Source organism: Eulemur rufifrons, chromosome 29 (genome assembly GCF_041146395.1).
Source record: "Eulemur rufifrons isolate Redbay chromosome 29, OSU_ERuf_1, whole genome shotgun sequence".
Taxonomy (NCBI): Eukaryota; Metazoa; Chordata; class Mammalia; order Primates; family Lemuridae; genus Eulemur; species Eulemur rufifrons.
This window is the reverse complement of record NC_091011.1, coordinates 41,652,999-41,667,406: the sequence shown is the minus strand read 5'-3', so window position 1 is coordinate 41,667,406 and position 14,408 is coordinate 41,652,999. Positions and strand designations below refer to the sequence as shown.

The window sequence follows — 14,408 nt, the reverse complement described above, 5'->3', positions numbered from 1 at the left end:
ATGGTTTTGCTTGTGTATTGATGTAGTGGTATCTGTGGATAAGAAGGATCAGTGAGGATACCAGGTCACTTGCTAGTGATAACCTATAAAATTTTTCCTGGTTTTAGGCTAATTCTCTTTTTTTCCTTCTCTTTCAAAAGCCCAAGAATCCTGCCTCCTTTCTTACTGCCACCACTTAGTCCTTTTAAATTAAGATTTCTCATTTCCTTGGCCTACTATGGAATAGAATTCATTCTAAGTAATATTTCCCTCCCCTTCAATCCCTGAGGCAAGTGCTCAACCAGTCTTTTAAGGCCAAGAGTTGGTTTTTATTTTGTTTTTAGATATTAATAGTGGGGGAAACAAACAGAACAAACATAGCAAATAAACAAGGATGATACTACCAAGTTGCCAAAAAAAAGTGTTCCTGATTCTCAGATTTTAAGTGGGCCAGTTCCTGATTTTTCTTCTTCTGATTTCATAAATATTTTGGTCTTTGTGATTATTTATGCTATATCCTGTACAATTATTATTTCTTCTTTTGTCACTTATTCCCTAATTTTTTTAAACCTTGGAGCTAGTATACTCAGGACCCACTTCAAGTTCAAAGAAAACTTCTCACATGCTTATTAAGTAGAATTTGTAATATTTTAAGTATGTATATTTAGGAGGATGGGCTTTCCTTTTACTCTAATACCTACTGAATTGTAAACAAGAGCATGACTGTTATATTCCAAAGAACAGTATTGTGTGAAAAGCTATAAGGTTGCATTGTTTAAGTTGATATTCCAAGCAAAGTAAGGTCTGTAGCATGATGTATGCTTTTTGTTTTCAGGAGTTTGTTAAACCTCCTTAGAACAAAACTTTTCTGGCTTATTTTGATGTCACAGAGGCCTTGAAAAATAGATTGATTAAGATTGATCAATTTTAAGATTATTTTTCTTTGTTTATTTTTAAAGATTATTTTAGAAATGAATAAGTACAAATTATATTAATTAATCTCTAAGCATTCTGGGCTCTTCTGTACAAGCTCTTGCTGGTTTTGAAACAGCACTAAAGCATCATTAATATTCAGAAAACAATTTATACCTCCAACCTAATTAAATGACTTGTACAATTTAAAATCCTATTTATTTTTTATCATAGAGAATTATCTGTCTTGATTTATAATGATTACCTACAATTTTTTTTCCTTTTCTCATCAAAACTAATGTTCTCTAGAAGAAAATTATCATTTCAACAAAAAGGAGGGAACACAAATATTAACATAATCTTATTTGTACGGCTTTTGCAAGCATATTATATGAGAGATCCATAAGCTACATAAACCTTGAAAAAACTAGAGATCCAAAGATCTTAATATAAAAGAAAGGATATAAATTATTCTTTTGGTTGGGTACTTTATTTCCTGCTACACTATTTCTCTTCTATTTGCCACTAAAAATTAGTTTTCTCAACAACTTATATACTTTTTCCCCGTGAGCATTTATAGGCTTTAATAGTAATTGCCTATTGTGTTTTTTATTGTCGTGGTTGTTCAAGGTAGGTATTTATATAATTTCATAATACATTGTATTTTTGCTATATCTCTCTGAGAAAATCAATATATTTTACAGACTATACTCTGTATCTACACTTTACTGAGTAGGCAGCATAACACTGGACTCATTGTAGATGTTCAAGGAATAATTATTGATTAATATTATCATCTTTTCTGCAAGGAAAATAACCCAATATTAAATGACTTCCCCCAGATTACTAGTAGTTCCCTTTAAAATGCTCAGGAATTTTTTTATTCCTGGTCTAGCACGCTTAAAGCAGATTATATATCACCTAAAATATATAAGTAGTTTAATGAATTCCATAACTACATATTGTAATTATGATTTTTCTATTAAACCTTGGAATTTGACCCTTCTATATAGGAGAATACACCCTAAATTATATTTGTTGTTAAAAGTTGCATGAGTGAAGAATAATATACAGTAATATATTAAATACTAATAAGTAACTAATACTAAATAGCTCTGCTTCTCCTCACCACTGTGGGCTTTACAATTTCAAAGTGTTTACTAATTGATAAACTGGATCCATTTTGTTTATGTAAGACAGGAACTTAGAAACTAATGTGGTCCCTACGGTAAGAGATCAGGTTTGACATTAATCCATAGGCATCTGAAGTATTGTTTTTCATCTTATAAAAAGTTTTTAAAAAGGAAGATATTTCTGATGTTAAAAGGTAATATCTGAAATAATATGGGATAATTTAGTCTACATATTTACTAATAACACTGTTCAAATTTGTAAAAGCATATATTTATTTCTCATTTTCAATAATCTTAATCCTAAAAACTTGGAAGAATAAATCATTATGGTAAAATATTATCTCTTCTTGGAACATTGAAGAAAAAAATTATTTATCAATATCCAAAAACTGAAGAAATACATACGAAAAATTGATATTTACTCTTGTTCTCTTCTTGCTTCTCCTTCCCTCCCCCAAAGCAGATTGCCAAACTGAGGCAGCAGCTACAACGCAGCAAGCAGAGCAGTCGTCACAGTAAGGAAAAAGATCGTCAGTCACCTCTCCATGGCAACCATATAACAATCAGTCACACTCAGGTAGGCTAACTTCTTGTCCAGATTTGAATGATTCCTTTTAGTTCGTAAAGGGAGAATTCATTATTTTTGGATTAAAAAATGAATCTTTACCTCTACTAAATTACTACTGTTTGCTAAATTGTTACAAGAAGATTTTTAAAAATCATATGTTTAACCTTCTTTTAATAACAGATAGAATGAGTATATAGTGGTCTCAAGGATGATACTGACCTGGGCTGAAATCCTAGCTCATTCACTTATTGAGTAACTCTGGGCATTATCTCACTTAATCTTCTTAATAGTTTCTTAACCCATCTGTCTCTATATCTGTCTATATATTTTACTCCCATTTTACATATGAAGAACTTGAAGATTAGAGTTTTTATTTTCCCCCTAGAAATACATACTGACATATCCCATAGAATAAACACTAGTGTAGCAGAAAAGACCCAAGCAGCAATGTTAGGAAATATATTAATTTAGGTTTTTGTATCAGAAAATCAAAGTAGAAAAAGAAAACATTTGATTTTTTAGATGCTAAGTAACACTTGATAAAAACTCAATATCCATTTATGATTCAAAAAAAAACAACTCTTGGCAAACTAAAAATAGGACACTTCCTAATGTGACCAACTGCAAATGTAGTGATGTCCTGACAATAAAATATTGGCAACATTATTGTTAAAATAAAAATCACTAGGGAATAGACACACTTGAAGCTCAGACTCGGGGGGATGGGGAGGCATGGGCAATATATATAACCTGAACTTTTGTACCCCCATAATGAGCTGAAATAAAAAAATAAATAAAAAATAAAATAAAATAAAATAAAAATCAACTCAAGGATATCTGTAATTATTGATATTATTTGCTAGTAGTTTAGAGGTCCTAGACAGGGCACTAAGGAAAAGAATTACCACTTTTTGCATACATTGGTATTTAGAAAATCCAAGTGAATTAACTAGACCATTAAAACTAATTAAAGGATAGCTAAAGTGAAAAATACTGATAATACCAAGTGTTGGTGAGGGTGTGAAACAACTAGAACATCTTTGCTGGAGGGAACACAAAATGGTACAGCTCTTTGGCAGACATCTTGTTATTTTCTTAAGATGTTAAACATACACTGACCATTTAACCCAGAATTCCTTTTGGTGTCTATCCATGAGAAATAAAAGCATATATACACATAAAGACTTGTACATGATTATTCTTGGAAGCATTACTGATAATACTAAAAGAAATGGAAACAAATATTCAGCTGTTAAGTGGATAAACAACACTTCATATATCCACACAATATAATACAATAAAAATGGAAGGGGATTACTGATACATGTAAGAACATGGTTAAATCTCAAAAACATCATGCTAAGTGAAAGAAGTCAGGAGCAAAAGGCTGCAGTATGATTTGTGATAAATTTGTTTTAAATTCTTAAAGAAGCAAAAGTATAGAAACAAAGTTTTAGGGGTGGAGATTGACTGCAGAGAGGCCATAGGGAATTTTTTTGGATGATGTAAGGTTCTAAATGTGACTGTACTGATAATTGGATGTCTGTCTGTCTGTCTGTCTCTCTCTCTCTCTCTCTCTCTCTATATATATAAAACAAAGCCAGATGAATTGAATACTTAAAATGGGAGGATTTTATTGTATGCTGATTATACCTTTCCAGAGCTGTAAGACAAACTGGCAAGCTTTAGACATTTGAAGTGAAAATTCATATATGCCTTCTTTTTTCTTCTTAATCTAATAGAACTAATATATTATTATTCTTATTTATTTCAAGCATTTTTTTCTCTGAGTCCAGTGCGCTTATACTAGATTGATTGACTCATTGACTTAACAAAAAAGATTTATACAATTGTTCAAGTTTACATTGGATTTTTGGCATGTGATTATGCTTAAAAATAATTATCCTTTGTTATATATACTGAAATATTTGTAGGTGAAATAAGAAGTCTAGAATGTGCTTTAAAATACTCTAAGAATAAATAAAAAAAGAAATGGGCGTTTAGATGAAATAAATTGGCAAATATTGATAATTTTTGAAGCTGAGTAATGTGTACCTGAGGCTTCATTACACTGTTCTGTTGAATTATGTTTATGTTTGGAATTTTCCATAAGAAAAAGGGAAAGAACTGAAATCTAATGTGATTATTACATAAAATATAAACATACAATTCAGTAGTTGTATGCTAGCAATAACAGGTTAGAAAATATAATGAAAAAATATAAGATGCCTAGAAGTTAACTTCAAAAATATGTAAACTATACATCTTTACTGAGAATATGAAATATAAAATAAAGACATAAATGGGAAGTCTTAACACATTAATGGATGGGAAGTCTCAGTATATTTTAAATAACAGTTTACCCCAAATTAATGTACAGATTATTGAGTTCTAGTGGAAATTTGAAAGGAGTTGTTTTTATTACTTGAAAAGTTGTCTTCAGAAGTCAATGAGAAAGCAATGCCCATTAATAGAAAATTTGAAAAGAGTTTCCCCACAGGACCCCAAAGTGTAATATAAAATTACAGCAATTAAAGTGGAGCTCTGTATAGGGATTATCAGGTAGAAACTCAAGAAAATCAAATATAGAATCCATAAAGAGATGTTGGGGCAGTTGGATTACTATATGGGAAAAAAATACTAAGACCTTATACCATACACAAAAATAAATCATGATAAGTTAAGTATTTAAATATGAAAAACTATAAAATTACTGAAAGAAAAGTATTTGATAAAATATTTTATAAAATACAGTTGACCCTTGAACAATGCCGAGGTTAGGGGCACCAATCCCTTTGCAGTTGAAAATTCACATATAACTTTTGGACTCCTCCAAAACTTAGCTACTTATAGCCTACTGTTGACCAGAAGCCGTACCAATAATATAAATAGTTGCTTAAGGCCGGGCGCGGTGGCTCACGCCTGTAATCCTAGCACTCTGGGAGGCCGAGGCGGGTGGATTGCTCAAGGTCAGGAGTTCGAGACCAGCCTGAGCGAGACCCCGTCTCTACTAAAAATAGAAAGACATTATATGGACAACTAAAAATCTATATAGAAAAAATTAGCCGGGCATAGTGGCGCATGCCTGTAGTCCCAGCTACTCGGGAGGCTGAGGCAGTAGGATCGCTTAAGCCGAGGAGTCTGAGGTTGCTGTGAGCTAGGCTGACGCCACAGCACTCACTCTAGCCTGGGCAACAAAGTGAGACTCTGTCTCAACAAAAAAAAAAAAAAAAAAAAAAAAAAAATAGTTGCTTAACACATATTTTGTATGTTATATGTATTATATACTGTATTCTTAAAGTAAGCTAGAGAAAAGAAAATGTTATCAAAAAAATTATAAGAAAGAGAAAATGTATTTACTTTTCATTAAGTAGAAGTGGATCATCATAAAGGTCTTCATACTCATCATCTTCAAATTGAGTAGGCTGAGGAGGAGGAAGAAGAAGAGGGGTTGGTCTTGCTGTCTCAGGAGTGGCAGAGGTGGAAGAAAATCCACACAGTTGTGTTCAAGGGTCAACTGCATTTGAAAAAATATTTGATACTAATGTATGATAAAGAGTTAAAACTTCAATATGGAAAAAGCTCATGCATCAATAAGAGACAAAGGACATTAATGAACAGGCAGCAGTTCACAGATGGCAGGAACATAACATTGAATATGGGAGATACCATTGATGTTTTAACCAGTGATTAACAGTCCACCTCATCATGAATCATATATATCAACTTTAATCATTTATTGTGAGGTAGAAGTCATATATTGTTTTAATTTTTACCTTATTAATCTTTATCTTTCTTATTTCTTTCTTATTGTATAAGTTCCTTGAGCATCAAAAGGATTGTTTTATACTTTTTACTTAAAGCATCTATTAGAGGTGGTTAATTTTTGAGAACTGCAAAGGACTTTTGAAAATAACCTTTAAAGTTGTTAAGTGTGTGTTGTTGAACTTAATGCAGTATTGTTGCCACATTACTTAATAATCTAATAGGTTTTCTTAAATGGTTGAGAAAATGGAAATGAAAAATACTAGAGGGTAATTGTCACTGTACAGGAAACAAAGCCTTTGAAACACAACCATACAGAGCTGTATGGTGGACTCACATGATACATTTAACTTACATGATTTCAACTATGCTTTTCCATTAAAACAGAAAAAAGAAAAAAATATAAATAATGCAGAAGATTCTGTCTGCCATTCTACTGAACAAGTACATACATTATACAATTATACCTTTACACTTACATAGAAGGATTTTCAAGATTATTTTGACTATGTAATTTTTACCTCATTTCCTTACTTCAGAACCTAAATTTCTGTATGTGTATCTGAATTCTTATTGTATTTGATATGTCAAAATAACTCTGGTAATTGAGTTTTGATTTCAAAATTTACTGTGCTCTTTAGTTCTTGATGCTTTGACCACAAAAAATTTGACACCATTTTATCCTATTTCATAGGCTACTGGATCAAGGTCAGTCCCTATGCCACTGTCAAATATATCCGTGCCAAAATCATCTGTTTCACGTGTGCCCTGCAATGTAGAAGGAATAAGCCCCGAATTAGAAAAGGTATTCATTAAAGAAAATAATGGCAAGGAAGAAGTGTCCAAGGTAAGGTTACGTGTGGGGTATTAGAATTCTTTTATTTTCTTAAATATTACAAACTATCTCAAAAGTACTATTTTCGATAACAGCTTTATTGAAATATAAATCACATACCATACAATTTACTCATGTAGTGTAAAATTCAGTGGTTTTTAGAATATTCACAGAGTTATGCAATCATCACCACAGTCAATTTTACAGCATTTTTATCACCCCAAAAAAGAAACTTTGTATCCTTTGGCAGTCTGTCTTCATTTTCCTCTGAGACTCCTGGCCCTAGGCAACCACTAATCTACTCTGTGTCTATGGATCTTCCTGTTCTAGATATTTCGTGTAAATGGAATCATACAATATGTGGCTTTTTATGACTGGCTTTTTTCACTTAGCATAGTGTTTTTAAGGTTCACTCATATTGTAGCATATATCAGTACTTTTTGTTGCCAGATAATACTCAGTTGTATGGATTTTATTTATTCAGTCTCAATTGATGGACATTTAGATTGTTTCTGCTTTTTGGCTATTATGGATAATGCTGTTGTGAACATTTGTAGACAAGTTTTTGTGTGAACATAATGTTTTCATTTCTCTTGGGTATATACCTAAAGGTGGAATTGCTGATGTGATAACTCTTATGTGTAACCTTTTGAAGATCTGCTAGACTCTTTTCCAAAGTAGCTGTACCGTTTTACATTCCCACCAGCAATGTATAAGGGTTCCAATTTCTCTACATCCTCAGCAACACTTGTAATTATCTGTCTTTTTATTGTAGCCATCCCAGTGGATATGAAGTGGTATCTCATTGTGGTATTGCATTCTCTAATGGCTAATGATGTTAAGCATCTTTTTTTCATGTACTATTGGCCATTTATGTATCTTCTTTGGAGAAATGTTTATTTAGGTCCTTTGCCCCATTTTAAAATTGGGGTATTTTGTCTTTTTATTATTGAGTTATAAATGTTCTTACAAAGTTCTTTATTTTCTAGATACAAGTTCTTTATCAGATATATCATTTGAAAATATTATCTCCAATTCTGTTGTCTTTTCGCTTTTCATTTTCTTGACAATGTTTGTAAGTCCCCTATTGATGAACATTTAGATTGTTTTCAGTTTTTGTCATCACATGCAGTGGATTTAGAAAACATTGTGTACTCTTGCAGATAATTTCCTGGCAGTGAAATTGCTGGGTTGAAGCATTTGAACATTTAAAATTTTGACCCTCCCAAAAGATTGTGCCATTTTACTCTTCTTAGACATTTTATGTTACCTTTTAATTTTCTATATATTATGCCACCAAGGAATCCTTTGGAAGTTATGTCATCTCTGTTCACCATTAAAATGTTTCCTTTATTCATTAAGTTTAAGAACAGTAATGTAAGGAAGTAAAGTTGGCTTAATTTTTAGAGAATGAGCATCATTCACATATTTTCTGATTCCTTAAGAATGTCAAAGCAAAACTATACTAAAATATAAAACATGCTAACATACTGCTTTTAAATAAGTCATACTGTAATGGCCACTTCAGAATTATTCTGAGATAACCTATAAACTTATAACTAACATATTAATTTTTAGAAATTTTAGATTTGTGATTGTGTGCCTCAGTTTTAATAAATTAAAATGTCACTATGAATCTATCAGAAGCTAAAAAAAGAAAATTGTCATATTAACTATATTGATATTCCAAGCTTTCATATTTCCCATTGCTATTTTGTGTAAATGTGTAGATTTCTAAAATCTGTTCTGTTATTGTAATTATTGCTTCTACCCTTCTCCAAACAAAGGTTGGTTAAGGGAATTGATATGTATTATCCAGTTGTAGATTAAGAAATGGAAATATAGAAAGATTATATTTGTTACATAGGACATGAATGAAAATAATTTAAATTTTTTTATTTCTTGTAGTTATAAATTTTTACATTATTCTTATACTGATTACCAATATTGACATTTTCATTAAGTAACATTTTCCTAGAATTTGACCAAGTAAATTAGTATTCCTTTGTTTCATTCCTAAATTGGAAAATTTTACCTTTTTATTTATAAAATGAACTGATATTTAAATAATTGAATATTCTCTTTAGTAATTGTCGAGTTGTGAAGTTGGTATAGTTTGGGTTTAGCAGCATTGCCTTGATAAATGAAGCTTTTATTTGAGTAGTTACAGGTTTCAGCTTTCACTTGTTTGTTATAGAAAATATTGATACATTTTGAGTCTTGCCTAATCTATCCTTCCTCCATTTCTCCTTTGTGTGTGTTTCTGAAATCTCTGAAATGACAAAACTCAGAGTAAAAGCAGTAGACAAAATAAATAGTGGAAATAAATTATAAATAAACAGTTATTCTTTTCCCTAGCATTGCAGTCCTGTCTATATGACAACAAATAAATTACTTAAGAAAGAATTTAATGTGTAGAATTTTATTTGTTGACCTTATTTTGTTAGCACAGAAATGAAAAAAATGGAGTAAGATCTGTTTTTACAGTAGAAGCATAGTAGAGTAGAAAGAGTCCACTTCAGCAGGAGCTCTGATGCCACTTAATTAGCTGTGTCACCAGGAGCTCTGAACTGTAGGTCTCTTTTTTATGTGAACAAGACATTGGACAAATGAGCTCGGAGGTGCCCTCAAGTGCAGAATGTATGGTTCTGTATTTATGACTATAGTTTCCTTTTTATTTCTTGCTTTTGTCACTTAGAACAACTGAATAGAACTAAGTTAAATTATGAGTAGTCCTCCATAGTTGAATACCAAATTAGTAAAATTGTTCAGAGCTATGTTAATATCTTATATTGGTACTAATAAAATAAACGTTTTTATTAGAAATTTTGTATAATTTTCAAAGGAAAGTATGATTCTGTTCCTGGTCTCTAAAAAATTAAAATAGGAAAGAATGAACAAACAAAAATCTATACCTGTGAATGTGAGATTTCACTTTTTCTTACAACCCAAGTCAAAGTGTTTTTTTTTTTTTTGTACGAATTCAGTTAATTCGTTCAGCAAATGTTTATTGAATGTCTGCCATGTGCCAGGCAGAGTGTTGGGCATTAAGGATACAGTGTTAAGCAAACTCTTGCTGTCATTGAGGAATATTATGGGAAATGCTGACCTACAAATACATATAGGGAACTATGGAATTTTTAAGACAAACAATTAGATTTGAAAGAAATTTTTAGTTCCATAAAAGTAACATGCCTAGAAATTAAGACACAAGGTTGGTATTCTTTATCTTTAACCATAGAAAAGTTAAATTATGGTGGCAACAGTGATGGAATATGAAATCAAAGGAAATACTATGTGCTTTCTGTATGCATAGAATGTATGCACTGGCATTTGCGTGTTTAATGGTGTTCCTCTTATAGCCGTTGGACATACCAGATGGTCGAAGAGCTCCACTCCCTGCTCACTACCGGAGCAGTAGTACTCGCAGCATTGACACTCAGACTCCTTCTGTCCAGGAGCGCAGCAGTAGCTGCAGCAGTCACTCACCCTGCATCTCTCCGTTTTGTCCCCCGGAGTCCCAGGATGGTAGCCCTTGCTCAACAGAAGATTTGCTCTATGATCGTGATAAAGGTAAGAATGGAATCATCCACATAGAGGGTTTGTTATACGGCCTTGTTCATTATACTTTCTTTGTCTTAGACCATTACATCATTTTTTTTCTTTTGTTGAATGGTGAGATTATAAAAGATTGGTTAATCAAGGTTTGTTTGTTCATTGGTTTTACATACCCCCTTCTTCGTGACTCTCACAAACATCTTCCATAAATGTGTCAGAGAAGCACAGCGCCTGGTTCTAGCTGTTAATGAAAGCCATAAAATGGAGTGTATACAACTTCACATCATACAGCACTCAGGTCTTTTCCTTGGTATTGCCCAGAGCTGATGAAGATTATGACAGAGTATCTATTATTCATTTCTAAAGTGAGTTTTTATAATCAGATTGATTTTGGAAGAAATAATTTCTAAATATTCTGTTGGAAGAATGAATACATTTTTAACCAAATAGATAAAGCTCAATGAATACCTACAGGATAACAGTGATTATATTGTGGTACGTAGATGAATTGTTAACTATTAAGAACATCTGGGATTTCTTATTGCTCATCAGGCCCAAACTGCCTCCCCATGTTCTTCTGTCCTTGTGTTAGTCACTTGTTTACCACCATTTAACTGGCATCTTTCTGATTCTGGCCTCCTAAGACCTAGCTACAGAAGGCAATATGGACTGTCCAGTTTCCACCTTCCTAGCTATTTGCAAAGAAACACTGAACTTATTTTTATAACACATTTACTGCTTCTCATGATAGAGAAATAGAGCAATGTCAACAAAAATGTAAAACCATAGAAAAGTTAAAGTTTACAATATCTTGCAGAATTTTTGTGGTCCTTGTTCTGATTTGACCCCCACCCCCTATAATTTGAAGTATTATTGCATGTAAAGTGCCCATATCTTAAGTGCTCAGACAAGTGAATTTTTTACATATGTATATACTTATGAAAGCATTACCTGTATCAAGGTAGAGATATAGAACATTTTTATTATTCCATAAGGCTCCCGTGGGCCTCTTCCCAGACAATATCCTTCTTCTCTCTACCTGGAAATAACTTATATTCTGACTTCCATCACTATTATTTAGTTTTTCCCTGTTACTGTATTTCATAGAAATGGAATGGTATGGTATATATTCTTTGTATCTGACTTCTTTCACTCACCATTATACCTAACTCTTCTGAGATGTTAACTGGAAGCTACTTTGGACTTTGTCCTCTGCTTTTATATCTGTGGGTGGATCTCAACAGTTTTCCCTTTTCTTGTTGACTTTTCCGTTATTGAAGGCCTTGTGGACTCCCTTCCTCCATTAAGGATATATTGAATGTAGTACCTCAGGCATCTCTTTGTTTCAAGTAGGAAGTCTCCATTTCTTAGAATGTTAGACTAGGAAACTTTCATTTCACTGAGACATCCTATGAGAATAAACACCTTTAATAACTTCCTCACAACCATTTTCCTGTGGATGTTTCATAGTAAAATAAACTAGAAAACACATTGCTTCCAGTAGGAATCTTTGTTTGTTTTGAAGGTGAATGGAAACATTAAATAATAGTAACTTGTTTTAGGTTATACAGCTGGTAAATGGTGAAACAGGTCTGTCTTGATTGATTCCAGAACTCGTATTCTTTGTTATACCATTAGAAGGAGTAAGTAGTTCAAGCTGGCCACCTTTGTTACTTATTAACACTTGTAGTTGGGGTAAAATGAGAAGTAGAAATAATGGTAGTAGTAAAGCAAGGCAATTAATTCTGGAGTTCTGTTTTCTTCTTTTTAATTTTAATACTGTGGGTAATTGAGAGATGCTGAATTAGAAAGGAAATGTATTAGGAAGATGATAGATAAGTTCCAGTTTGGTTGATGGGTTGGAGATTGCCTTCAGGGCCTCCAAGTGAATATATTCATGAGGCAGATAAATAAGTGGCTTCTGTAGCTCAGAAGAGGTAGATAGTAAGTTTCAAACATTGTATGTTCTTTAATATCTCTTTTTCCTTTATAATCTGTTTTATTAACATTACGAGAAGGTATAATCCAGTCAATCTCCTGCCAAGGTCTTTTGCGGGAGACGTTATATTAATAACACTGAAATGAAGACCAGAACTGGCTTTGGGACCAAAAAGGAATGCGTTTGAATCCTGTGAAGCTTTCAATGTAAAAACTGCCCTAATTCTCAAGGATTCAATAAATAGTGGTAGCTGCTGCTATGTAAAAATAATCATTATTATTATTACCTACTAGTTTCCCTAGTTTCTTCAGGAAAAAATATAAGCTATTTACTTTTCTTCCACAGCTTACTGAAAACCTCCTTCTCTGGCCTAGTTTCTGCCAATTATCTAATAATCTGAATTCTGACCACTTCTTAGTTCAGATTTTCCTAAGACTCTGCCTTTGTTTGTATGTTTTCCTGTGTGTCCTTTTGTTCTTCCATACCAGACATCTGCCCGCATAGTGCTAATATCTTTTCTTTAAACTCTTCCTCTTGTTTTTTTGTTTACTATTTAAAATAAGAACATTGGTCCAGATTCTCTCTAAGGCCAGCAGTTTTTTTCCTGAGGTTAAAATATATTTCCTAGTAAAATAGGACAATAATACCTACCTCATACATCTTATTGGGGTTAAGTGAGATATTGTAGCAAAGGGCTTAGCACAACCCTTGGTACATAGTAAACACTCAGTAAATGGTGATGGGTGTTGCTAATAGTGATTTTAAAAAATCTTTTTAGAAATTATGGAAATATAAGGGCTCTCGGAACGTTTAAGACATTTTTCTATTTTCTGCAAGATCACTTAAGTGTGAGAGTTAAGGCCTCATGACATCAGTTTCTTAATATCTGTCATATTTGTCTTAGAAGCATTACTTTGTGATTAAGATCAAGTTGATGTTACTGTTCCTTGGAAAAAATGTGTGGCCTTTTATTAATATCACAATATGAAATTTCTAGTTCCCAAACAAATCAAAATACTATCTTTGTGAAGAGAAAATTAAAATAGCATCTATCCCTTTTATATGTGTATGTATGCACACATGTGTATTTTAGGATTGGGAGTAAAGGCTTACGTATTTCAACTGAATTTATTTAAGAAACATTTCTAGTTTATTTAAGAAACATCTGTTGAGCATTTACTGTATGTCGGGTACTGTACTAGAGAGTGGGAAAAATAGAGATGAATAAGATGTGATACCTGTCTTTGAGGTATTTATAGTCTAATAGGTAGTGATGGGAATACAAGCAAATAATATGCTATTATACAATCATGTTTAGAATACTAAAAGTACAAAGGAGGGAATTGTCAATTTTACAATTTCTGGTACTTATGTTATTCAAACTATAGAATAATGTCTGACTCATTACATCTCTGTGTAAAGTCCAAATTCTGGGTTTTTTTTTAAGGTACTGATATTTCTTATAATTTGTATTTTCTGCAATAAGTCATAAATTGGTCTTCTATTTATTTCCAGTAAAGATAAAAAGAAAGCAATATAAACTTTCTTATAGGTTTTTATCATTAACTGTGAAAATACTATAATTGTGTAGTCAAATGGGATGGATTTGGAGTACCTACATATTCTGCATTTGCTGTGGGGAAATTTGTTCTGTGGTAGAATAGCTCATTCAGACATCCTTAGGAGCCTGGATAGACATGCACTGGAAGGGAGAGGGAC

General features: G+C 32.3%; 1 protein-coding gene across 2 annotated transcripts in view; it reads left to right on the top strand.

Moving 5' to 3' along the window:
* GLCCI1 (glucocorticoid induced 1) overlaps positions 1–14,408 on the top strand; it is an 83,682-nt gene that overhangs the window by 55,798 nt on the left and 13,476 nt on the right. Inside the window, exons 4-6 of one of the 2 annotated variants that reach the window (XM_069461880.1) lie at positions 2,485–2,601; positions 7,052–7,204; positions 10,555–10,765. In XM_069461880.1, the coding sequence (XP_069317981.1) occupies positions 2,485–2,601; positions 7,052–7,204; positions 10,555–10,765 (481 nt within the window). The remainder of the gene's footprint in view (positions 1–2,484; positions 2,602–7,051; positions 7,205–10,554; positions 10,766–14,408) is intronic. The other variant, XM_069461881.1, reaches the window with a different exon arrangement.